The sequence below is a fragment of the Eulemur rufifrons genome, chromosome 29 (assembly GCF_041146395.1).
Source record: "Eulemur rufifrons isolate Redbay chromosome 29, OSU_ERuf_1, whole genome shotgun sequence".
In the NCBI taxonomy this organism is placed as follows: Eukaryota; Metazoa; Chordata; class Mammalia; order Primates; family Lemuridae; genus Eulemur; species Eulemur rufifrons.
The window spans coordinates 67,468,904-67,494,248 of NC_091011.1; the positions used below are offsets into that span (position 1 = coordinate 67,468,904).

At 33.9% G+C, this 25,345-nt stretch overlaps 1 protein-coding gene across 1 annotated transcript in view; it reads right to left on the reverse strand.

Annotated features, from left to right (window-relative positions):
- Window positions 1–6,623: 6,623 nt before the first annotated feature.
- The window catches only part of SAMTOR (S-adenosylmethionine sensor upstream of mTORC1), a 90,303-nt gene continuing 71,581 nt past the window's right edge, over window positions 6,624–25,345 (reverse strand). Inside the window, exons 4-5 of the mRNA XM_069461918.1 lie at window positions 16,996–17,110; window positions 6,624–9,856 (exon numbers count right to left, since the gene is read on the reverse strand). Of these exons, the coding sequence (XP_069318019.1) occupies window positions 9,227–9,856; window positions 16,996–17,110 (745 nt within the window). The 3' untranslated portion in view covers window positions 6,624–9,226. The remainder of the gene's footprint in view (window positions 9,857–16,995; window positions 17,111–25,345) is intronic.

The window sequence follows — 25,345 nt, forward strand, 5'->3', positions numbered from 1 at the left end:
AGTGGTCACCTGTCTTTATGAATTCATATTTGAAATAGACAAGACAATCTTGTGGTGAGATTTGTTTTGCCATTTCCATCAAAACCTTGCAGGGTAGGTTGTAGTAAACTGGGTATCATTTATACCATTTTCTTGGAATTCATGGGGGAGAAAAATCAAAGATAAGAAAATTTAATACTGATTAAGCTGCTCAGTATGGTTCTAAGGAGTTGATATCAGATTTTGAATTGGGTGCTGATGGTGGAGATGAAACCACAAATAGGTGTGGGAGGCACAGAACAGGCAGGACTGAAAAGGAATAGGGCTATTAAAGATGCTTTGCTGAAATAAAAATAGTTATTTGTTGTATTCTTACTTTGTGACAAGATGGTGTTACTAAATTTACAGAAATTGGTTTTTTTTAAACCTATCAGTAACTTTGCAATGTGAGTTTTGTGGATTAAGAAAAAGGTCCTGAGAAGAAATTTGCCCAAGCAAATTTTTCATAATGTTTTAGTGGTGGAAAGCTGCCTGGATACAAAGCCAGTGGAAAGTAGTTAGAATAATGCTTTCCTTACATGAGTTAAGAAACTGCTAGAACAGTGGAACAGGTTAATTAGCTAAATATTCGTTTTGAGGATATAAAAGCTAATGATGGTTTTCAAACTTACATTCTTTTATTGGTAAAGAGAAAGAGTTGAGGATTGGATAGTATTGACAGACCTGTAAGAAAGGAGGATCTTAGGTTAAGCCACAATTCATTTTAACAGGTAGGGGTAAGCAGAGTTCAGAAATTATATGGCTCCAAGTCACTTAGTAGTCATCTAAGCTTCATTTTATACAAACCAATTCAGACATTTCTAAAGTATAAATTGAGCTATATCCTAATTCTGAGAATGCATTAGGTAACACACTAATTAATACACAACAGAACCAGACCACCTGAAAAGATTCATAAATAGCAGTGGTCCTGCATTATCTCAGTTGCCATTTGTCTTCTTTTGAAAAATGTCTATTCATGTCCTTTGCCCACTTTTTAATGGGGTTATTTGGGGTTTTTGGCTGCTGTTGTTGAGTTGTTTGAATTCCTTGTAAATGCTCGATATTAGTACCTTGTTAGATAGAGACTAATACTTTGAAAACATTTTTTTCCATTCTGCAGATTGTTCACTCTTGATTATTTCTTTTGTTGTGCAGAAGCTTTTTAGTTTAATTAAGTCCCATTTGTGTTTTTGTTTTTGCTGTCTGTGCTTTTGAGGTCTTAGTCATGAATTCTTTGCCTCGACCAATGTCCAGGATAGTTTTCCCTAGGTTTTCTTCTAGCATTTTAATAGTTTTAGGTCTGCCATTTAAGTCTTTTATCCATCTTGAGTTGATTTTTAAATATGGGGAGAGATATGGGTCTAGTTTCATTCTTCTGTGTATGGCTATCCGATTTCTCAGCACCATTTATTGAAAAGGGTGTCCCTTCCCCAGTATATGTTCTTGTCAACTTTGTCAAAGATCAGCTGGCTGTAAGTCTGTGGCTTTATTTCTGGATTCTCTATTCTGTTCCATTGATTGATGTGTCTATTTTTATACCAGTACCATGCTGTTTTGCTCACTATATCCTTGTAGTATAATCTGAAGTCAGGCAAGATTGCCTCCAGCTTTGTTCTTTTTCTGTAGGATTGCTTTGGCTATTTGGGCTCTTTTTTGGTTTCATATGAACTTTAGAATTATTTTTTTCTAATTCTGTGAAAACTGATGTTGATATTTTGATAGAGATTGTATTGAACCAATAGATTGCTTTGGGCATTATGGTCATTTTAACAATGTTAATTCTTTGGGTCCATGATCATGGGATGTTTTTCCATTTGTTTGTGTCATCTACAATTTCTTTCGTCAGTGTTTTATAGTTTTCCTTGTAGAGATCTTTCGCCTCCTTGGTTCAATATATTTCATCTTTTGTCACTATTGAATTGGTTCTTGACCAGATCATTATTGGTGTATGGAAACACTATTAATTTCTGTATGTTGATTTTGATTCTGAAACTTTACTGAATTCATTTATCAAATCTAAGAGCTCTTTTGTGGCCTCTTTAGGGTGTTCTGTGTATAATATTATGTAATCAGTGAACACGGATAATTTTACTTCCTCTTTTCCAATTTGGATGCCCCCCCCTTTTTTTTTCCTCTTGTGTAAGGTACTTTCCTGGGTTGAAGATACAGAATAGGAGGTAGATGAGGGCCTTGCCTATATATATGTGTGTATATATATATATATATATATATATATAGACAAACATGGAAAAAGAGAAATAGATAATTAGAGATATGCAGAAACTTTATAGTGATGTGAAGACTTCAGATTATGTGGACTAGGAAGGTCTCTGTGAGGATGTGACATTTAAAATGAGATATGAATAACAAAAATGAAGTAGCCATGCAAATCAAATATAAGAAAGTCTAGGCAGAGGGACCAGCTAGTGCAAAGGGCACCTTTTGTGTGTGTGTGTGCGCGCGTGTGTGTGTGTCTCTCCCTAGGACTCTAACATAGAAAATGAAGGAGAGAGTAGTGGGAAGTTGGACTGGAGAGGTAGGGAGGGGCCACATCATTTACATTTGGCCTTTCATGCTGAAGGGTATCCATATTAAAGTGAATTGCATCTAGATGGGTTATGAACCATTGTGTCAAAAGGGTCTAGTGAACAGATTTCATTGATAGGTATTACCCGAATACTGCAGTGCAACAATGTTTTCTGTAATGTTAGTTTTTATTTATTGCCTTGTATTAATGCTAATGTTATCTTTTTTAAGTTACATTGTTAGTATCTAAAGAGTGGAACAAACATCTGCTTCTTATTGTATCTAATCCAGTGTAATACTGCAGTAATTAAGCCTCAGTTAGTGAATCAATATTGATTGAATGGTGTAGACTAGTTAACTGTGTTTTATTTAATAGCCACAGCCTATATCCCTAATTTGAGCTAGCTATCCCACAAAGTTATAAAAAGGGAACCACAAGGCACAATGATGAATCGGTGAAAATTCATCATTATTCACAAACAACTCCATGTATGTGATGTCCTGTATCTGTGGTCGCCAAACCCCAGGCCGAGGCCTGGTACTGGTCCATGGCTTGTTAGGAACCGGGCTGTGTATCATCGCCGGAGCTCCGCCAACCCTCAACGTCCTCCCTGCCCCCCCCCCCCCGTTCTGTGTAAAAATTGTCTTCCATGAAACTTAGGAACCCAGCTGCACAGCAGGAGGTGAATGGTAGCACTTCATCTGTATTTGCAGACGTTGCTCCCCATCACTTGCATCGCTGTGTATGTTCCATCTCTCCACCCCCACCCCTCGCAGTCCATGGAAAAGTTGTCTTCCATGAACCGGTCCCTCGTGCCAAAAAGGTTGAGGACCGCTACATCTAAAATGATCTGCCACAAGACTTGTGCTTGCTTTCTTTTGAATTTCATGTTTCACATTTTACGGGAAGTGACATTAATTCACAGAAGTATTACTATCCACCTAAATTTACCTATAATACTAGTTCTATACCAGTGATGTTGGAATGTTGCTTTTTTACACTTGAAAAGTTTTAGGGAGGAAAGCATTTGTTCTTCGTTTTATTATAAAAGACTTGTTTGAACTATTTGAGGTCTAAATTGATGTTAGCAGTTCAGTGTGTATCTAACCATAAGCAAGACTAAAGAGACAGTTGTGACATTTTAACTCCCATTCTGTATCTCTTCATTCCAACTGACACCATTCTCTGGGCCCACAGGGACCCCCAACCTGTACTTTGATACTTCTGGTTACACAAGTTCCAGACCATCACCTTTCCTCTTTATCAAAATGTATGTTCTTATTTTCAAATTCCCAGGTCACTATCCTCTTTCCACACCAACCTGCACTCTGCTACTTTAAACTGTGCTAATTGTTCAGTGGGGTCAGAGAATATAAAGCTCTTTTTACAGTGAAGCCATTTAGGTCCTCTTTCTGTCTCAGGTCTCTTTCCTAAGCATTTCCTTTGTAGAGATGGGCTCCAAGGATTTTTTTTTCTCTCTTTCTAGTAGTCACCTATCTACTGTATTTCTAGGGAGTATTTCATCCATACCTGGTTTTGGAAAACATGTTATCTATTCCTAGTGATAAGGCCTGTGGCAATTTGGAAACCATGATTGGTTTTTGCTGATTTTATTGTTCATGCATATTTTAGACTGTCTCTGCAAACTTTCATCCAGAGATGTATTATAGAACAGGAGTTTGAGGGAGAACTCAATTAATACTGGCCATGGTCATGTTTGTGTTCTTTTTTCCTTGGTAGAGGACAATGGACATAGCTAGCGTGGCATGAGTTAGCTGTTAAAGAAATGATTAAATGTAGATTCTATACTAGTTTCATATAGAATATCTGTGAGCACAAATCATATTCTCAATAGGTGATTTCTCCACACTAGCTTGAAGGGGTATAGAAAAAATATTGTCATCAGGGGCGGGCGCTGTGGCTCATGCCTGTAATCCTAGCACTCTGGGAGGCCCAGGCGGGTGGATCACTCGAGGTCAGGAGTTCGAGACCAGCCTGAGCAAGAGACCCCGTCTCTACTAAAAATAGAAAGAAATTATCTGGCCAACTAAAATATATATATAGAAAAAATTAGCCGGGCATGGTGGTGCATGCCTGTAGTCCCAGCTACTCGGGAGGCTGAGGCAGTAGGATCGCTTGAGCCCAGGAGTTTGAGGTTACTGTGAGCTAGGCTGACGCCATGGCACTCACTCTAGTCCGGGCAACAGAGTGAGACTCTGTCTCAAAAAAAAAAAAAAAAAAAAAAAAAATTGTCATCAGGATACTAATGAATGAGTTACTTGGTTGTGACTGACTTCAATAGATACATGACATGTATACAATGATTCAACTATATCTTCCTGGCTTTTCTCCCTAAAGAGTTGCTAATAGGCTGGCATCTAGGAGATAGAGTCAGGCAATGTTTTGTTTTTGGAGCAATGCTTCTTATCATTGTTGTGGTTTACATGAACATTCCAACCCACTAATATTAACACGTTTATGTTTTACAGCTAATTACTAATGCCGAATTCAAGAATCAATTTTATAGTTAGTGCCTGTGACCTAATTTTTTGTATTGTCCTTTAACTTAAAAAACAGAATAGGTATTAAAATGTTATGTTGTAAAATAGTTTTATCTATCATTTTTGATTACTAAAAATAAGCACTCACTGACATTAATAAGTGCTTTATATTATCACAAAAGCAGAATAGCTTTCTAACAACTTAGCAAAGGTGTTATGGTTGAAAACAAGATTCAAAATAAGTTGAACACTGTTTGCTTATATTTACCAAAAGTTACTGCTCAGTAGTGCCATATGTAACAAGATTCTTATTTGAAAAAATAGATGTGTACTAAAACTGATATTCTGAAACAAATGTAGAATAAAGCATACATTAAAACTAAAGTTTAAGGTAAACTAAGATAGGTTTTCCAAGTGTTGAAGTTTGTATTTCTCTAATAAGCCAAAAATAGGGCTTAGAAAAACCAGTATTTCTCTCCTTTTATAACAGAGATCTTTAAAATTAATGAAGTTTTTAGCTATTGTGACATGATTGTTCATTGCATATTGTATAGTATATACAGACTTCCACTAATACTCTTGGGGAGCTTTGTGTTCAAAGTGGCTTGTGGATATTAATTGTTTATCAGGAACTACATGGAAGTTACTGTAGTTTTTTTTTTTTTTTTTTTTTTTTGGAAGAATAAAATTAGTGTAACACATTCCTTGCAGTAAATATTTGTATTACTTTTTTGTAGTAACATAAGAATTTATTTTCCACCTTTGCTGTCATCTAACAATTTGCAACACTGAGAAGGAACCAAATCTTAAATACATTTCTGCTGACCTAGTGTGTGGACTTTTGCAGCTGTGCTCAGAAAGGTGTGGGAAAATGGAGCAAAAGCTTGATTTCATTTTTTTCCCTATTACAGTCTCAGAGTTTATATTTAGCTTGCACTTTTCTAGCAGGATGAACAGTACATCTCTCTTATTCACAATGTGTAATTTACTAAATAGTTTTTGTGTTTAAAGCTTTTATTTCCTATTCTACTTTTGGGAAACAAATTATGGGATTTTAAGCAGGGGCAAAGCTGTAGGATCTGTAGGTAATCATTCCTAGATACAGATTAAGTACATATAGAATTAAGCTCCATGAAAACAAGGGACTGTGATCACTCCAATCCTGCTGCTTCCCCAGCATACTGCAGATGGTAGAACTCAAACATTTGTTCAATGAATTAAACTTCCATATCATGAGAAAGCTATCTCCTGCCCTAAAAGAACTGATACACTTAATTATCTCTTATATAATTTACTTTCCAAGAAAGTAGAGTATCATATGGTTGATATACAACAAACTAAAACTTATGTTGATGTTCAGGGTCTGCCATAAACAGCATGACAATGGGGAAGTGACTTGAGTTGCCTGGATCTCAATGAATGAATTCAGGACATTAAGGGATATGACCAGATGAAGCCCAGTTAGAAAATTCTAAGTCATCCAAGTTCTAAGTTGCTTCTCAATTCTGAAATCACTTAGCGAGGGATACATTAAAGACCACAAAACTTTCGGTTTACAAGTAACAGACAAAGAATATTAGAAAATTTAAAATTTTTAATAAATGTGCTTTGTTCACAAAATGTGAAAAAATACAACAAACACAAACGTACATTTTCAGATAAGCTACCTCCCACCACTTGGCAACTATGGTAAAACCACATGATCTAGTCATGATCCTGAAGATTCCAACCAAATGATTATCATTTGTTTTTGAAACATCAAATTATTTCGGAGAACCTGCTGAGAGTGTGACATGAGGCCCCTTCACTTCTTTATAGCCAAATGAAATCATTCTTAAGAGTACCCATACAGTATTAGAAGGTCTTATTAACATCTCTTGTCATTACATATATGATCTGGCACCAAGCTGCAATGACTGCTTATACTTCAACACTTATACACTGAAATTGGCTTTGGTGGAATGTGTATTGGTTTAAATCTGGTGCCAACCTAATTTGAATAAGCTGAATTTACAGTAACAAATGATATAAATTCAAACAAATTTACACTAAGTGGTAGTAGGTTTTATAGAGAGACTTTTCTTTAAAGTACTACTTAAAATACATCATGCACACTTTGGAGCATAAGCAAAATCAACATCTGTAAACAATCAGAAGAATTTATAGCACCAACATTTTAGCTGTGACACAAAGGCTAACTCCAAGGTCATACTTACACCAGCCTTTCAAAAGCACTGTTTTCATTTACTTTCAAAGCACTTTCATTTGGTGTACTGTTTTCTTTGCTCTTAAGATCATATTTAGCTAAATCAAAAAACAAACAGTATGGTAAAAGAGGGACTACCAAAAGAGTTCTGTATTATCCTCAACAGTCTTCTCTTTCTCTCTCTCTTGAGGGAGCTACAAGACATAATCCTGTAGGGCTTAAGTGGAAGGAAAAGTCAATCCTAATTATTAAGGAATCTTATGCTATTGAAAGTAAGTGAAAAATTTCAAGTTACTTCTGGCATATTTGAGCAACCAATATTTATTGCATTTAGTCAACTGACTTTTTTAAACGTGAATTACAATCTTGTTACTTTCATTAATTGAGCATGTGAAATTTAATTTGAAATACTGGGTATATATACTTAACCATTTATATTGTAAAGGATAAGGTTTGTATTCTAAATAAAGTTTGACATTCAAAGTTAACTACAGCAATTCACAATAAGCACAAAAACATCAGCTTTACCAGAGTAAAGAAGTACAGTTTATGAAATTTAGGATCAACTATTGAAAATGCAAGTTTCCTTTAAAAACACACACACACGCACATACACACAACATTAACCATGAAATCTGAAACTGTGATATTTCAGTGCAAAAACCTCAGTATGAGGTAATTTTAATGTAATAACCACTTGAAAAAAAATCCACACAGTGGCACTCTTAAAAATGATAGTTTACATGACAATTGCTGGCTGACAAGACAATGTGGACTAAATGTTCTTAGCTGTTTAGACTAATCTTGTCTTGTTTGGACATGTATTTCTCCTTAATCATTTGCTTCTGATTCAGAAACACAGAAAGGCATTTATTAATGTGGAAAGGGAAAATTCCCACAGCCAACTAATGGTTGATATACTCAAAGAAAATTTTCTGCTAGGGCTTAGATAGAAATTAAGATACCAAAAGGTCAAAACCATGTTATGAGATTACCAGCAGAGGGTTAATTTTAGATTTTTCCATATAATCCCAAACTTGTAGTGCAGCACCTCCTTAACGGAAAGGCGAGGACCCTATCAAAGTTGGTTTTGATAGAACATAAACTCTCTTCCAAGTGCAAACCCTTTCACAAAGGTGTTTTAGGTTAGTATTGAGTATTATATTGTTCCTTGCTTAAATAAAAAATTTTGTTAATGAAACCTAAATTAAAAAAAAAAGTAAAAGTGAACTCTCACAGATAAATATACTTAACACCAAGGCCAAATCAACAAGAAAGTTATGAAAATACTACTTTGGCAATGGTGTTTACTGGATAGGGCTAATGAAATTAGAATACATACTCTGGGGGAAATCTCTCCCCCAGTGTCTGATGCTGTCAAATGACCTTTTAATACAAGAAAGAAGGAAAAAGAATTATCACCAATTCCAAAAAGTTCAGGAAATATTGGATCATCAGACAAAACTGAACAGAAAATGGCTTTCTGTAACATAACAATTTAGTTAGAAATAAGAAAAAGATAAGTGCATCACCATACAACTAAACCAATCTATTTCTGTGTCACATTTAACTTGTGAGTCATCAAAGTGCAATCTACAGCTCTCTACATACCTTAAAGTTCCATTGCAATGGTTTAAAGTCAACATTGAAAAGGAAAATGTATCGCAAATTATGCTTCATTTTTCACAATAGGACTAAAGAGAAAAAGGTACCTTTCTATGATATCTTAGTGCTAAAAGCTAAAGTAAGAGTGGTTTCTGCTATGACAGGAGTCACTCTGCATGAAACTTTAAGCTTTCTATATAAGAATAAATTTTAAAATTGAGAAGTAGAAAAAAATAGCAAACTCTGTAAACCTTTGCCCTTCTTCTATGCAAACCAGGTTTTAAGTACTGAGTTCATGTTAGTATTTCCGATTAGTGTAAGCAATCAGTTGAGGAGCCTGGACTAAAAGGGCCTTTTGCTTTTATATTAACTTAAAAGTAATATGGGATCCTCTAGCTCATAGAAAGGAATAGAGCTGGCTTGACTTTCTCCAGAATCTGAGTCATATGGAGCATCAGGGAGCTCTGTGAAACCGTATGCTAGTTGTTCATCTTCCATATCTGATCGAACATAGCAGGAAGGGTTAGCATATTCCTCATCTTCTATACTGTTGAAATCTTGAGGAATATATAACATCCCTGGGTAGTTCCTACTAACCAAGTCACTTGTGGTTTTTAGGGAAATTTTCCTAAATGCCATCAGATGCATATGTGAGAATTTTGAATACTTGAAGCGTTTAAAGCCCAGGGACTCTATAGCAATCTTCCAGCTTTTCATCATCATAGCATGACGGTTCTGATGGGAGGAATCAGGTGTGATGATAAGTAATAAACCATTTAACACTAACAGTTCATGGGCCTTCTTGCAGCAAATCCATCGCTGGTAAGGTGATGGAAAATAAGAAAGGAGGAGAGAGAAAACAACCACATGGAAAAGTTCTCCAGGAAGAGAATCAATAGGGTTTTTCAGCTGCTTCAAAAAAGCATCGATAGCATCCTGTGCAAGCTGGAGTGGCTGCTGAAGCTGTAAATTCAGGAAGTCACATTTATATACACTCTGCAGAAAGAAAAACAAGGCACATTAAAAATTTCAAGATTACTTCTACTTTAATACATATATTTTACAGCTAATTATTTCACAGCATTTTTATATAATTCCAGCTCTGATTATGCATCTTTTCCTTCTAAATTAGGCTTGCACAGACTTATCCAACCAAAACCTTCTCACAAAAATCTAAGTAATTAAAACCAGAGCATTTCTAGTTATCAATTAAAAAAATATATACTTCTGCCTAACAACTTGAAATTAGAAATATTAATAATTCTTAGGTATATATTTTAAAAAATCATTAAGAGTTTATATGAATTTTAATTCGGGTAAGACTTTATAGGAATGACTTATTTCTAAGCTTACTCTTATTTACATTCATTTTAATATTTGCAGCTACCAAAAGCAAGCTAATATAAAAACTTTAAGAAATACTATGAAATAAAGATGAATCAAAGTCAAAGAGGGTAACAAAGAGGCATGATAAAATTTATATAAACAGAATCATGCCAAAACTTTGATAAAGGTCAGTAAAATCATTAACTTTAACCATTTTAAAAATAATTTTTTTTTTTTTGAGACAGAGTCTCACTCTGTTGCCCGGGCTAGAGTGAGTGCCGTGGCGTCAGTCTAGCTCACAGCAACCTCAAACTCCTGGGCTTAAGCGATCCTACTGCCTCAGCCTCCCGAGTAGCTGGGACTACAGGCATGCGCCACCATGCCTGGCTAATTTTTTTCTATATATTTTTAGTTGTCCAGTTAATTTCTATTTTTTAGTAGAGACGGGGTCTCGCTCTTGCTCAAGCTGGTCTCGAACTCCTGACCTCGAGTGATCCTCCCGCCTCGGCCTCCCAGAGTGCTAGGATTACAGGTGTGAGCCACCGTGCCTGGCCAAAAAGTAATTTTAATATTACTTTTTTAAAGCGTGAAATGAAGTTTATTGAGGAAGGACAAGATAGATTTACAGAACAAGAACGAGATACGTTAGCCACAGATAATGAATGGACACCCCCCCCCCCCCCCCGTTGTAACAAGAGGGCCTTAACATTACTTTTATTCTATTAAAAAGTTAATTCCTGGCCGGGCGCGGTGGCTCACGCCTGTAATCCTAGCTCTCTGGGAGGCCGAGGTGGGCGGATCGTTTGAGCTCAGGAGTTCGAGACCAGCCTGAGCAAGAGCGAGACCCCACCTCTAAAAATAGAAAGAAATTATATGGACAGCTAAAAATATATATAGAAAAAATTAGCCGGGCATGGTGGTGCATGCCTGTAGTCCCAGCTACTCGGGAGGCTGAGACAGGAGGATCGCTTGAGCCCAGGAGTTTGAGGTTGCTGTGAGCTAGGCTGACGCCACGGCACTCACTCTAGCCTGGGCAACAGAGTGAGACTCTGTCTCAAAAAAAAAAAAAAAAAAAAAAAAAAAAAGTTAATTCCTGGTTTGAAACAAACTAATTTAGACAAATGACCCTGGGAAACACTAGAACTAAAGGTATAAACATTACATAAATTGGCAAATATTAAAATTCTATGGAAATGATCCAGAATAAGAAAGTAGTTTTAAAATTAGATAAAAATGAGCTACCCTTATCATAAAGCAATAGTTATTAATTAACAAAGATATGAGCTAATAGCCCCTCATTCTTGTTAGTGAGTAGACAAGCTGGTCACATAATCATTTGGACTGTCTTTTAGAAAAAATGACAGGTAATGTTCTATTACCGGGAAAAAGATTCTTATTTTTCTTCTTCCTTTTGCTTTTTTTTTTTAAAGACAGTTTTATTGAAATATAACTGACACAAAAGCACATTTAAAGTGTATACTCTAAGTTTTAACATGCACACTTATGAAACCAGCCACAATGAAGTTAATGAATAGATCCAACGATCCCAGAATTTCCCCATGCGCCTTTATAATCCCTTGCTCTTACTCTCCTTGCTCTTCCCCTACCACCAGGTAACCACTGATGTGATTTCCATCACTATAGACTAGTTTGTATTTCCTAGAATTTTATATAAATGAAATAATACAGAATGTACCCTTATTCTACCTGGCTTCTTTCACCTGGAATAAGCATTTTGAGAGTCATCTTTTTTTGGGCAGGTATTAATAGTTTATTCCTTTAATCGCTGAATGATATCCTATTGTAACGGATATACCACAGTTGGTTTATCCATACATCTGTGGATATCTGGGTTGTTTCTAGTTTTGGGCTAGTACAATTAAATCTGCCGTGAATATTCTTGTTCAAGTCTTTGGACTTGAAAGATGAAAATCAGTCATCTGTAAGTTTGGGCCTATTTGTGGATCTTCTATTATTTCATTAATAATCCTGACATCAATATCACACTGTCTTGAATACTGTAGCTTTATAGTCAATGTTAAAATCAGGTAGTGTTACTTCTCTACCACTGACCTTTTCCAAAATTGAGTTAGGTCCTTTCAAAAAAATTAATTGAGTTTTTCAATTTTTACAAAAAAGCCCACTAGGATTTTGATCAGGATTGCATTGACTTGGTATAAGAATTTGGGGGAAAACTGACATATTAACAATATAGAGTCTCCCTATCAATAAACATGGTATATGTCTCCATTTATTTAAATCACCTTTAATTTCTCTCAATTTGTGGTTTCAGCAGATTTTCTACTTTTGTCAGATTTGATATATATTTCATACATGAAATATTGTATGTTTTTGATGCTTTTGTAAATGGTACTGTTTTTAATTTCAATTTCTGATTGATTGCTGTAGTATATATTTAAACAATTGATTTTTATATTGATCTTGTACTTGCAACCTTGCTAAACTCACTTGTTAGTTCTTGTAGCTTCTTTGTAGAGTCCATGGAATAACAGAAGAGCAATGTTACCTATGGATAAAAGTTTTACTTCTGTCTTTCCAATCTGGATGCCTTTTATTGTTTTTTTCTTGCTTTACCGAATTGGCTAGAAATCTAGTACAATGCTGAATTGAAGTGGTAAGTGAAGACATCCTTATTCTGGTTTTCATGGAAAGCACTTTTCTTTCACCATTAAGTATCATGTTAGCTGGAAGTTTTTCATATACCCTTTATTAGGTTGAAGAAATTCCCTTTAATTTCTCCTGAGAGTTTTTTTTTAATCAGGAAAGGATGTTGGATTTTATCAAATGCTTTTTCTGTGTGTACTGAAATGATCACGTGGCTTTTTTTTTTGAACATCAAACCAAACTTGCATATCTGGGATAAACCCAACTTGGCCATGATGTATTATCATTTTAAAAGACATTGTTAGATTCAATTTGCTAAAATTTTGTATAGAACATCTTATTTTCATGAGGGATATTGCTCTGTCATTTTCTTGTTTTGTAATGTCTTTGGTTTTTATACCAGGGAAATGGCCTTTATAGAATGAGTTGGGAAACAGTACTCTAGCCATTCCACTATTATAGAACAGCACATATATATATATATATATATATATATATATAAAATTGGTATTTCTTCCTTAACTATTTATAGGTTTCAACAGTGAAGCAATCTGTACCTGGGATTTTCTTTGTGGAACTGCCAATTCAAATATCTTTAAATAGAAATCATTCATTCATCTTCTTTATTTCTTCATGAATGAGCTTTGGTGCTATGTGTCTTTCAAGGAATTTGTCCACTTAAGTTGTGGAATTTATTGGCATAAAGTTTTTTTTACTTTGCAGGGCAAAACTAAGATGGTTTTATGTATTTGGAAGCTCTGTTATTAGGTGCATAAATGTTTAGGATTGTTATGAACTGACCCTTTTATCATTATGGAATGACCATCTTTATGCCTGGTAATGTTCTTTGCTCTGAAATATACTTTTTCTGATTTTAATATAGCCACACAAATTTTCTTTTCTCCATCTTCTTGCTTTCACACTATATTTTTATAATTGAAGTACACTTCTTATAGGCAACATATATTTGGGTCTTGCTTCCTGTCCCGCCTCATCTGACAATCTCTGCCTTTTAGTTGGAGTTTTTAGATCATTTCTATTTAATGTGATTATGGATATCCTTAAGTCTTAAATTTATAATCTTGCTATTTATTTTTTACTTGTCCCACCTGATCACTGTTCTCTTTCACCACTTTCTTACCATCTTTTGGATTTAGTTTTTCATGATTACATTTTATCTCCTTTGTTGGCTTATTAGGTATAATGCTTTTATTTTGGTGGCTGCTTTAGGATTTACAGCACATATCTTTAATTTATCATAGTCTACCTTCAAGTGATATTATACCACTTAATGAATGTATAAGAACCTTGAAACAGTATGGGGAATTGGTTCCAGGAACCCTCACGGATAACAAAATCTGTAGATGCACAAGTCCCTTGTGTAAAATGGCATAGTATTTGCATATAACCTACATACATCCTTTCATATATTTTAAATCATTTCTAGATCACTTATAATATCTAATACAATATAACTATGCACAGCATTTACATTGTATTATTTCTATTATTTTTTATTTATTTTTGACCTGTGGTTGATTGAATTCGCACAGATATGGAGGGCCAACTGTATTTCCAATTCTCTCATCTCATCCTATATACTACTGTTGTCATATATTTTAGTTTTAAATGGTTGTATTAGTTTGCTAGGATTGCTGTAACAAAGTATCATGAATTAGGTGGCTTATTTCCTCCCAGTTCTGGAGGCTAGAAGTCTGAGATCAAGATGGTGTGAGGGTTGCTTTCTTCTGAGGGAAAATCTTTGGTATTCCTTGGCTTGTAGATCCATCACCCCAATCTTTGGTTTTATCTTCACATGACATCCTCCCTGTATGTTTCTAAATCCAAATTTCTCCTTTTTATAAGGACACCACAGTCATATTGGATTATGGCCCACCTTAATGATCTCACTGGAATACCTCTGTGTAAAGCTCCTACCCTCCAATAAAGTCACAAACTGGGGGTTAGGACTCCAATGTATCCTTTTATGGGGTGACACAATTCATCTCATAACAATGGTCAATTCTTTTAAATAGTTTAAAGAACAAGAGAAAATCTTTTATATATGTATATTTTTACCTGTGTAGTTATCATGTCCATTACTCTTCATTTCTTTGTGTAGATCTATATTTCCACCTGGCTAAAGCACTTCTTCCTTAACATTTCTTAAAATCCAAGTTTGCTAATACTGAATTCTTTCAGCTTTTGTGTATCTGAAAAAAATCTTTGTTTTTTAAAAGATATTTTTGCTGGGTATGGAATTCTAGGTGACAAATTCTTTTCTTTCAGTATTTTAACATGTCTTTTTAAAATTTCTGGCTGATTTTAAGACTTTACCACTGGGGTTTTAGAAGTTTGATTGTGATGTTCGTTGGTATAATTTTCTTCATGTTTCTTGTGTGTGGAGTTTGTTGAGCTTCTTAGATTTGTGGGTTTATAGCTTTCATCAAATTTGGAAAATTTTTGGACCTTATTTCTTCAAATTGCTCCCCTTTTGGGGGGACTCTAATTATATTTAGCTGCTTGAAATTTGTATCACTAATGCTCTTCTACTTTAAAAATTTTCTTTTCTGTTTCACTTTGGGTAGTTTCTACTGCCACACATTCAATTTAACTTTTCTTCTGCAAGATCTAATATGCGTTAACCCCATCTAGTATATGTTTCATATCACACATTGTAGTATCCATCTCTGAAAATTAGATTTGGTATTTTTAAGTATCTGACATGTCTCAGCAGTCCCTGAAGAACATCTTTAATGTATGTCTTGAAGAAGGAAGGGGAGAGAATCCAGGCATGAAGCCCCTTGCACTTAAAACTACAGCTCCTGCTGGCACAGACATTCTCTTCCGTGATAAGGTAAGAATGGCAAATATTTGCCCATCTTTAGGAAGTAGAGGTAACAGTAATGGTTTTAGCATTTTCTTATTCCTCAATGTTACTCATACAGACTCAATCTAGACAGTCGTGTTCATCAAAATGATACATAATTAAATAAGATTTGTATGAATGGTGAATCTTCATGCAGGGCTTTTCAGTAATAACAGCACTTATATGCTAGGTGTTTTCAATACTTTTTCCAACAAAACATTACAACATCCTATGAAATGTGGTCCATTACAAACTCCATTATACAAATGAGAAACCTGAGGATCAGAGACTAGCAGAAGGTGATGAAGAAATTTAAACCCAAGTTGAAAGTAAGATTCCACTCTTTTATTAAAATAGTATTTAATATACCAGGTACTCTTCTAGGTTATACTCTAATCCATATTCTCTTTATAACATTAAAAATGCAATTTATAAATTTCTTTTGTATCTTCAGTTATATCAAGAGTAAACGGCAAACATTATATGCTATCTTATTCAGAAAAAAATATCTAATTTTTTCTGATACAAGTAAGAAATGTGCCCACCTACAGTCATCTACCTTCAAAACATACCTTTAACATAAACTTCTGGCATCATATAAGATAAAAGAAAATGTAAGCTTGTAAAAGGTGATCCTGTTTCATTGAACTGAAGTGACACTGTCACAATAACTGACTCACTGGAATGTTCTCAAATGGAAGGGTAATATCTATCATTTATAGATATGGACCTATAATGTACCAGGCCAAGTGTTAGTTGGATGCTTATTCTCATAACTTTTATAAAGGTAAAGGAAATAGTTTATGTAAAGTTAAGTAGTTTCACCTTCTCAAGTACAAATAAGCTAGATTTAATAAAGTTTTGGCTGACTCCAAAGTCCTTGCTTCTTTCTACCATTCCACAATGGCTCTACTACACAGTACATTTAGACACAGAGATCCATTAAAAACCAATAAACCAAATAAAACACAAAGCCCAAACACTGCAGCTATGTGGAAATCTTTGTAATCTACTAAAGTTTCTTGATTGCAATGATTTCACTATAGTGTAGTTCTAAAAGATTATGGCTCTTTAGATGATAAACAAGGAACAAAACAAAGAAAATAAAGACAAATATGGTACTGGTCACATCAATACTGGTTAACTAAATGCTCAAATTTTCACAAGATATATATTTAGTTTTGAATAGAAATAACTGGTGCACAGGAAATATATTTTAGGAATTTGCTATTTTAGGAATGCAAAGACAGTGATTTTCCTTGGCAAATGTACATTTAAAATATTCACGTCTGAAAACAAATAAAACTACGCATACCTCTACAGCAGGTACGATGTCTATGCCAACAGTTAGAAATTCTTCAAACTTCAGAAAGGGGTTAAAGCAGCTGCCAACATCAAGTAATCTGATCTTTCCTGAGGCTTGTAGCAACCTAAAAACAGGTATTTTGTATTATAAAAGGCAAACTGAAAAAATTCAAATATTTGAGAATAAAAAATTATGTACATTATTGGTTCTTTAACTTTTTGGTCTTGTGATCCCTTTAAACATTTAAAAATTATTAAAAGCCCCTAAGAGCTTTCATTTATATGGTTTACATGTAAAAGGAGCTTTCATTTATGTGGGTTATATCCATTAACAATTATCATATTTGAAGTTAGAAAAAATATTTATTCATTTATAGAACACTAAACCTACAGTATGTAACAGAAATAACTTTTAGATAAAAAATAGCAAACATAAAAGGTAAAAAGGGAAGCTTTGTTTTGTATATATATTTAGATCTCTTTAATGTCTAGCTTAATAGAACAACAAATTCTAATACCCGCTTTTGCATTCAGGCTGTTGCAATATTACATGTTATGTAGTCTCTAGAATACTCCACTCTACACTCACAAAAGAGAGTAAAAAAATGAGAATCTATAATGATATATAATACTATATATACTATTGGATAGTCATTCTAATCCTTACTTGGGCTACGATTAAGAACAAGTGTTCCAGTGTCAGAGTGACTAAGATCAAAACCTGATTCTGTCCCGGAATGTGTAATATGGGTATAATATTCTGGTACCTGCACTTAAAAAAGTGGCAAATACTGTTGTCCACTATTGTCATGTTACACATGACATTTTTGTGATATTCTTGAGTATGGTAAAAGCAGAAATTTACCTCATACTAAATCCTATAGCATAGATTCTAGTAAACTGAGTAGCAACAAATTTCTGATAGTCTTTAAAAAAAATATATGTATCTTACAAATTGAATTTTATATCTGGATGAAGTATTCCAAATCACTCAAGTTAATTCAACATTATTATGATCACCAATAACTTAACCATATCATGGATTAGCTTAATAATTGATCAATTTTCAGTAATGCACTGAATCCATTTCAAATTCTTCGGTTCAGCGGCTTAATTTTTTAATTTGCATAAAACATGAATAGATGTTCAGTTTAAAGAATAGTCACACAGTGAACATCCATGTAATTACCACCCAGGTCAATAAAACAATGCCTGCACCTGGGCATTGACTATTCCTGTTGATATCACCCACAGCTTTTCATAATGGCAGCCACTACCCTTTATTTTAAGGATAGCCATTCCCTTGATTTCCTTTTATAGTCTTTACCTATAACTGAATACTTACATAATATAGTATTATGTTTCACACTACACTTACGCTCTTGTGACTTACTTCTTCCACTTAATATTATGTTTATGGGAGTTGTCTGTGCTTTCTATAACTCACTTTCATTGCTGTGTAGTACTACACTTAAACAATACATCCCATTAGGACTTTGATTAGTGTGGCATTAAGGGTAAAGATTATTTGGGAGAATGAACATCTTTATAATATTGAGTCTTTAAATCCATGGACACAGAATAGTTATCCATTTATTTAGGTTTTTTGTCTCCAAATATTATTTTGTCTAAAAAGGTCTCACATATAATTTGTTGGATTTATATTCCTTGGTATCTCATAATTTTTGATGCTATTACTAATGCTACCTTTTTTCCCATGGCTAATCTTTACTGTTACTTTTTAAATTTCATTTTTTATCATTATTTACAGAAATTCAATTGATTTTTGGATACAGTAGTCCCCCCTTATGTCCAGTTTCATATTCTATGGTTTCAGTTACCTTTGGTCAACCACGATCTGAAAACATTCAATGGAAAATTCCAGAAATAACCAATTCTTAAGTTTTAAATTGTGCAACGTTCTGAGTAGTGTGATAAAATTGCATGCTGTCCTGCCCAGGACATGAATTATCCCTTTGTCCAACATACCCACACTGTATAAGGTAACCGCCCATTAGTCATCAACATTTTCTGCTCCTGACATCCAACCACCAACACAAGCATGGCTTGATGATTCAGGATTACTGAAAGCAGGTGATCTTCCTCCTGATGTATGGTCAGAAGGTCAATAGTAGCCTAATAATATTAGGTCACAATGCCTACATCATTCACCTCACTTCATCTCCTCACATAGTTATGTTATCATTTCATATCATTACAAGAAGGGTGAGTATAGTATATTTTGAGGGAGAGACTACATTCACATAATTGTGCTATTTTATTATTTTTTTATGGTGCCAAATTTATAAATTAAACTTTATCATGAGTATGCATGTATAGAAAAAAAACAGTACATGTAAGGTTCAATAATGTCTGCAGTTTCAGGCATCCACTGGAGGTCTTGGCAAATATCTCCTGAGAATATGGGGAGACTACTACCTACATTTTTTGTATCTAGTAACTTTACTGAATTCCTTGATCTTAATTGCTTACCTGCATATTATTTTGGGTATTCTAATCTAGGTACATAAGTAATCTGTGAAAAATGATATTTGTATTTCTCCCTTTCCTATCTATCTATCCACCTACCTACATATCCATTTCCCCCCTCATCGCTCTGACTGTGACTTCTAATACAGTACTAAGCAGAAGTGGGCACCACTAACCCAATCTTAGAGAGAACATTCTAGTGTTTCACCATTAAATATAATGATGGCTGTGGGCTTTGCATACTATCCTCGATAAAGTTGAAGAAATTCCTTTTATGCTTAGCTTGGGTTTTTTTTAGTTTTAACCCAAATCCATGCTGAATTTTATCAAATGCATTCTATGCATCTGTGCAGATATGACTTTAATCTGTTTACGTGGTAGAGTACATTAATTTTATAGTGTTAGATTAACCTTGCATTCTTGGAAGAATTTAATTTGGTTTTGATATATTATCCTTTTCCTAATTTGAAGAATTTACATGTATGTATAGTCAATTTTTGCTACTTGTGGTAGTTATGTTCCATAATGAATGCTGAATTAGTGAATACTGAACCATGGCCCCTAGGGAAAATACAGTTATAGGCCTCTGGTCACAACATTTTCATCAATACATACTCTGGATTTATGTGTGTTTCTGTTCAAAGACACTTTATTTAATGTACACTGTTGGTGTATTAACACTGAACTCATGGCTAATAGCAGTGTAACTCATGTCTGAAGGAAGCTTATATAACACCTGTCTTTTCTATGTACAACATAGCCTTCTTGTGCTTGGGAACACTAAAACTCGACACCATGCTTGGGGGCCATTTTAAAAGCAAAATCACTGACAAAAAGCACAAAAATGCAAAAAATATGACACCAAACAGACTGTGAAAAGGACATATGTTTATGTATGAGAGCTGAGACAAGAAGGCAGAGCTCATCTTGTCCAATGTCAGCTGGAAATGTATGTGACTCAAATTTTTTGCCACACAGTGCGTGTCTATGAATGACTGTGAAAATGCCACAAGTACTGATTTTGGGGTTGCAAATACATTTTAGTAAGTAGGTGAATTCACAGATACGGAATCTGTGAGTGAGATTGACTGTGTATGTATATTTTTAGGATTTTTGCATCTATGTTCATGAGTGGACAGGTTTGTTTACATCATGTTGGTCAAATACTCTCTATATATAGTATTATATAATTTGCTTTTGTACAGTTTAAGTCAAAGTTACAAGTGTGCCCTCCGTACCCATCAGGTGGGGATTTTTTGCATCTACGTTCATGAGTGGGCAGGTTTGTTAATCACGTTGTTCAAATACTGTACATAGTCTCACCTACATTTTTTATATACAGATTTTTTAATTTCAGAATACTAGAGGGGTATACACATTTTGGTTATATAATTTGCTTTTGTACAGTTTAAGTCAAAGTTATAAGTGTGCCCTTCACCCAGATAGTGTGCACTGTACCTGTCAGGTGTGAATTTACCCATCCCACCTACTTGATTTCTGTTGAGTTTTACTTTCATATGTGCACCTAAGTGTTGATCACTTAGTTCCAGTTTAGTGTTGAGTACACGTGGTGTTTGTTTTTCCATTCTTGCAATACTTCACTTAAAACAATGGTCTCTTACCTACTTTTTGAATGCTCTTTTCTCAATCATTGAGAAAATTTTGTTAAAAATCTTCCAATATTTAAAAAACGGAGTAAGAATGATCTCTGTAAACTGATTTGAAGAGATTTTGTTATTTTCATATATATGTTTAGCTTTTTAAAAAGAAACCATGGAAAGATAAACCAGAAACTCATAAAACCTCAGAAGATTTGAAAACAAGGTGAATCCTTTAAATAAGGAATGGGACCGTCTGAGCACACCTTTCCTTGTAGCTTTGACTTTTGAAAGTTGTTAATATTTTACATATTCAAGACATAAAATCACTAGGATGGGGAAAAAGCACAACACAATAAAAAGAGTAACTAATGGACAACACAGAAGGAAAACATGAATTCAATAACTTCCAAGCAAGTTATTCTGACTATAATAATCTCAATCGGTAGTATTCTAAGGATAAATAAGAACTGCAAAGAAATCCTGAATTTGTTGTTGTTGTTATACTGGCTCAGACAGTTTGAAATTATGTATTTTGTGCATATTGAAGGGCTGGGCAAATGAACTACAGTTCTTGGGAGACACAAATTCAGAATGGGGGAAAGGAGGGAAAGAACCCTGTAGTGATGGATAGGAATTAGAGGTTTCATATTAGAGGATGTAGAAGCATACTTAATTACCCAGAATTTGGTTTCCAAATACTATTCTCTCACTAAAAGGAATCTATACTTCAAGGAATGGCTTATTCCAGGGTTGAAGCAGAGAAAATATAAGGTGAGCCTGGATGATCTTATTGTATAAGAAAGTAAGGTATTACTCTACAACTAATGGAGACATACATATAGAAAGGTAATAGGAATTAATTTACAGTAGCTTCCATTGGCCTCATTTGGGATGATTTCACTATTATAATGAAGTATAACATATTTAATTTAAAAAATCTGAGTCCACAGGTGCTTAAAAAATTAGAAGGGGAGATAAGAGAAAGCTCTTCTTTACAGAAGAATGCCAACCAATATATATTTAAGATAGAAACAGAAAAATCACCATTTTGCAACCATTGTAATAAAAACAACTTGATTTAGGTGAGACCATTAATGGATGCTAAAGCCATTGGTGAAAACAGAAACTTCACTTGATCTTTGTATATAGTTCCACAGACTACTTGTACAATGGCAAACTCTGGTGGACACCGTCCTTAGTCAAAAGATCAAACTTAACATCACTGATAATGAGACAAATGCCCCCATGATGTACCGTGAACAACAGTATCACCTATATAGTATGCTCACCAGAAATGTTTCACATGAAACACAGGGAATTTTTTAGATTAATGCAGCCTAAGAGATATTCAACTAAATACCAGATGTAATCTTTGATGGATCTTAGATCAAACAACCAGCCCACAGTTATAAAGAACATTCTATGACAATCTGGAAAATTCAATTATGAATAGTATATTACGTAATTACAGTGTATCAATGTGTTAAATTTTCTAAGTGTGTTAACACTGTATTGTGGCTATGTAGGCAAACATCCTTAATCTTTGGTGATACATACTATTGAAGGGGTGAAGTTTCATGACATCTTTAACTCTCAAATGGTTCAGGAAAAAAAAGAAAAATACATATCTACACATATATTTGGGGGATAGAAAGCAAATGTTGCAAAATATTAACTATCAGTAAATCTTAGGTAATGAATATAATGGTAATAGTTGTACTTCTCTTATAATTTTCCTAGAGATTTGAAATTTATCAAATTATAGCATTGGGAAAACAGATCTCTCAAAACAACTGTAGATTTGTCTGTCAATTTTCATTATATATATGAGAAATAATAAATTTCATTTATTCAACATTTGCTTCATATATATGAATGCTATATTAGGCACAAATTAAAAATTATTATTTTCCTATTAAATCACACCTTTCATCATTATGAAAAATGTGTCCTTTATGTCTAGCAATGATATTTATTATAAAGTCTTATGTTTTGGACATGTCTCTCACAAGAGCATAAATTGAATTTTTAAGTCCAGTCTGATAATCTGCCTTTTAATTGGAGTATTTTGATCATTTACTTTTAATGGAATTTACTGACATTTTAATTTCTATCTGCTCCAGCTGTTCTATGTTTATTTTCTCACACTCTATACTTTCCTTTAGAATCATCCTGGGAGATTTAAAATCACCCAGAGATTCTGATTTAATTGGGGTAGGATGGAGTCTGGGCATTAGAATTTTTAAAAGCTCCCTTGGTGAATGTATTGTGTAGCTGAAGTTGAGCAGTGGTTTCTAATTTTTCCATTTTAAATTTTAATAATTTCATGTTTTTTTCATTTTGTTAATTTGAACATTTTACATTGTTTCTATTCTTTTAGTGGTTACAGTGGGAAAATGTAAAATACTTATGATCTTAGTCTTCACCCAGACCATATAAAAGCTTGAGAATACTTAAAATTCTGTTAACCACACAACTTAGTCTTTTTGTATATTTTAATTCTATTTTGTGCCCTCTCAAGATATTATTACTACTGTTGTAGGTCAGTTTAAATTTACCAACATATTTACCATTATTTTTGGTTCTTTATTCTTTCTTTCATCTCAGACTTTCCATCTGGGATCGTTTTCCTTCTGCCTAAACTATGTCTTTAGAATTTTTTTTCAGTAAGGTTTTGCTCTCCTATTCTCTCTTCTTTTATAACTCCAATAAGATGTCATTTAGACTTCATTCTATAACTCCAATAAGATGTCATTTAGACCTCATTCTATCTTCTGTCTTCAACCATTTTATTTTTTGTATATTACTTTTTATTGTCTGTGTGCAGCATTCTGGATAATAACGTCTCCTAGTTCAATAATTTCCTCTTCAGCTTATTCCATATGCTGAGTTTTAAATTTTAATCATTTTAATTTTGGCTTTCCAAATGGCTAATTAGCCTTTGAAGTTTCGATTCCCTGCAGAAAATGTTTAAGCAATTCTTTTCTTTCTTTAAAATGGTCTATTTTATAAACTGTGACTCATAATTCTAATATCTAAAGCTGTTTTAAGTCTGTTCTTGTTGTTTCTGCTGACTTTAGGTCAGGTTACCTTGTTTCTATACCTGCTTAGTAATGATTTTTTACTGTGAGCTATTTATTTTTCTTGAAAATTTTTTTATGAAAATTCTTTCAGCAAAAGAATTCATTTTGCTTGAGTCAGGCAACCTGGAGTACCACCAATGTCGGACCACTTTGAACTAAATAAATTCAGGGTTTGAAGTTTTGTGAACCCACTCTGGTGATGTGAATTTGGACTATGAATTTGTGCTTGGGATGTCTGCTGTGGTTTCAACCTATCAGGATCTGTCTGCTTTGGGTGAATGGCATAGATTTACTTCTGATTCACCAAATTGAGAAAGTAGCTCTCTGGAGATTCAACTCTATCAGGGGAGTACAAAAGCCAAAGCTCAAGTTTGCCAGTTTGGACAAATGCTCTCAAGACAAAAGAAGCTTTGTGCTTTGCTTACATTTTTGGTTTCCTGCCATCATTAGGATTTTGGCCTTATCAGTTCTTTGATGTTTTTCAGTTTTATCCAGCATTTTAAGTTTGAGAGATTGGTTAGAATATTCAGCTAGTTATATTCCAGCTTAACTTTTAAAGCAGAATAAACAGATCGATAAAATTAACTTAGTCTAAGTGGTCAGCATAAAAGCAGTTTGTGCCAACACAGCCATAGTTATAAAAGGATACTTACATAAACACTAGTACTGTTTTGTCATTGTTTATTGATATGAAAGTACTGTATTATGTGCATACATTAAGGTATGCTAAGGGCAAAAATAGACTGAATAATCTATCAAATGACTTTGAAATTTCATCATCAAAAAAGGCTAGAGAGCTGATCTTAAGTGATCTTTAACTGATAGACTTTACTTCCACATTAATTATGTGTAATATATTCTATATAACATGGGAATCTAACTTTAGAATCAATTCCTCATTAAATTATTAAAAAACTACAAACTACACAGAAGTGCTTATTGTAAAATAACACAAGATAAGCAAAACTACCTAGAAATGCATGTTCATTGTTGCTTAAATAATGTTTTTGAACAAATACAAACTTCTTGCAAAAAAGTTATTCATCAAAATTGTTGAATTTCAGCAGACAATATTCAAATGATCTAATTATTGAATGAATGTTTGAATTCTGAAAGAAGACTACATCATACAACCATGTGCACTTTCTTCCTCTCAGTCAAAGATTTTTAAATATATTTGGACTAT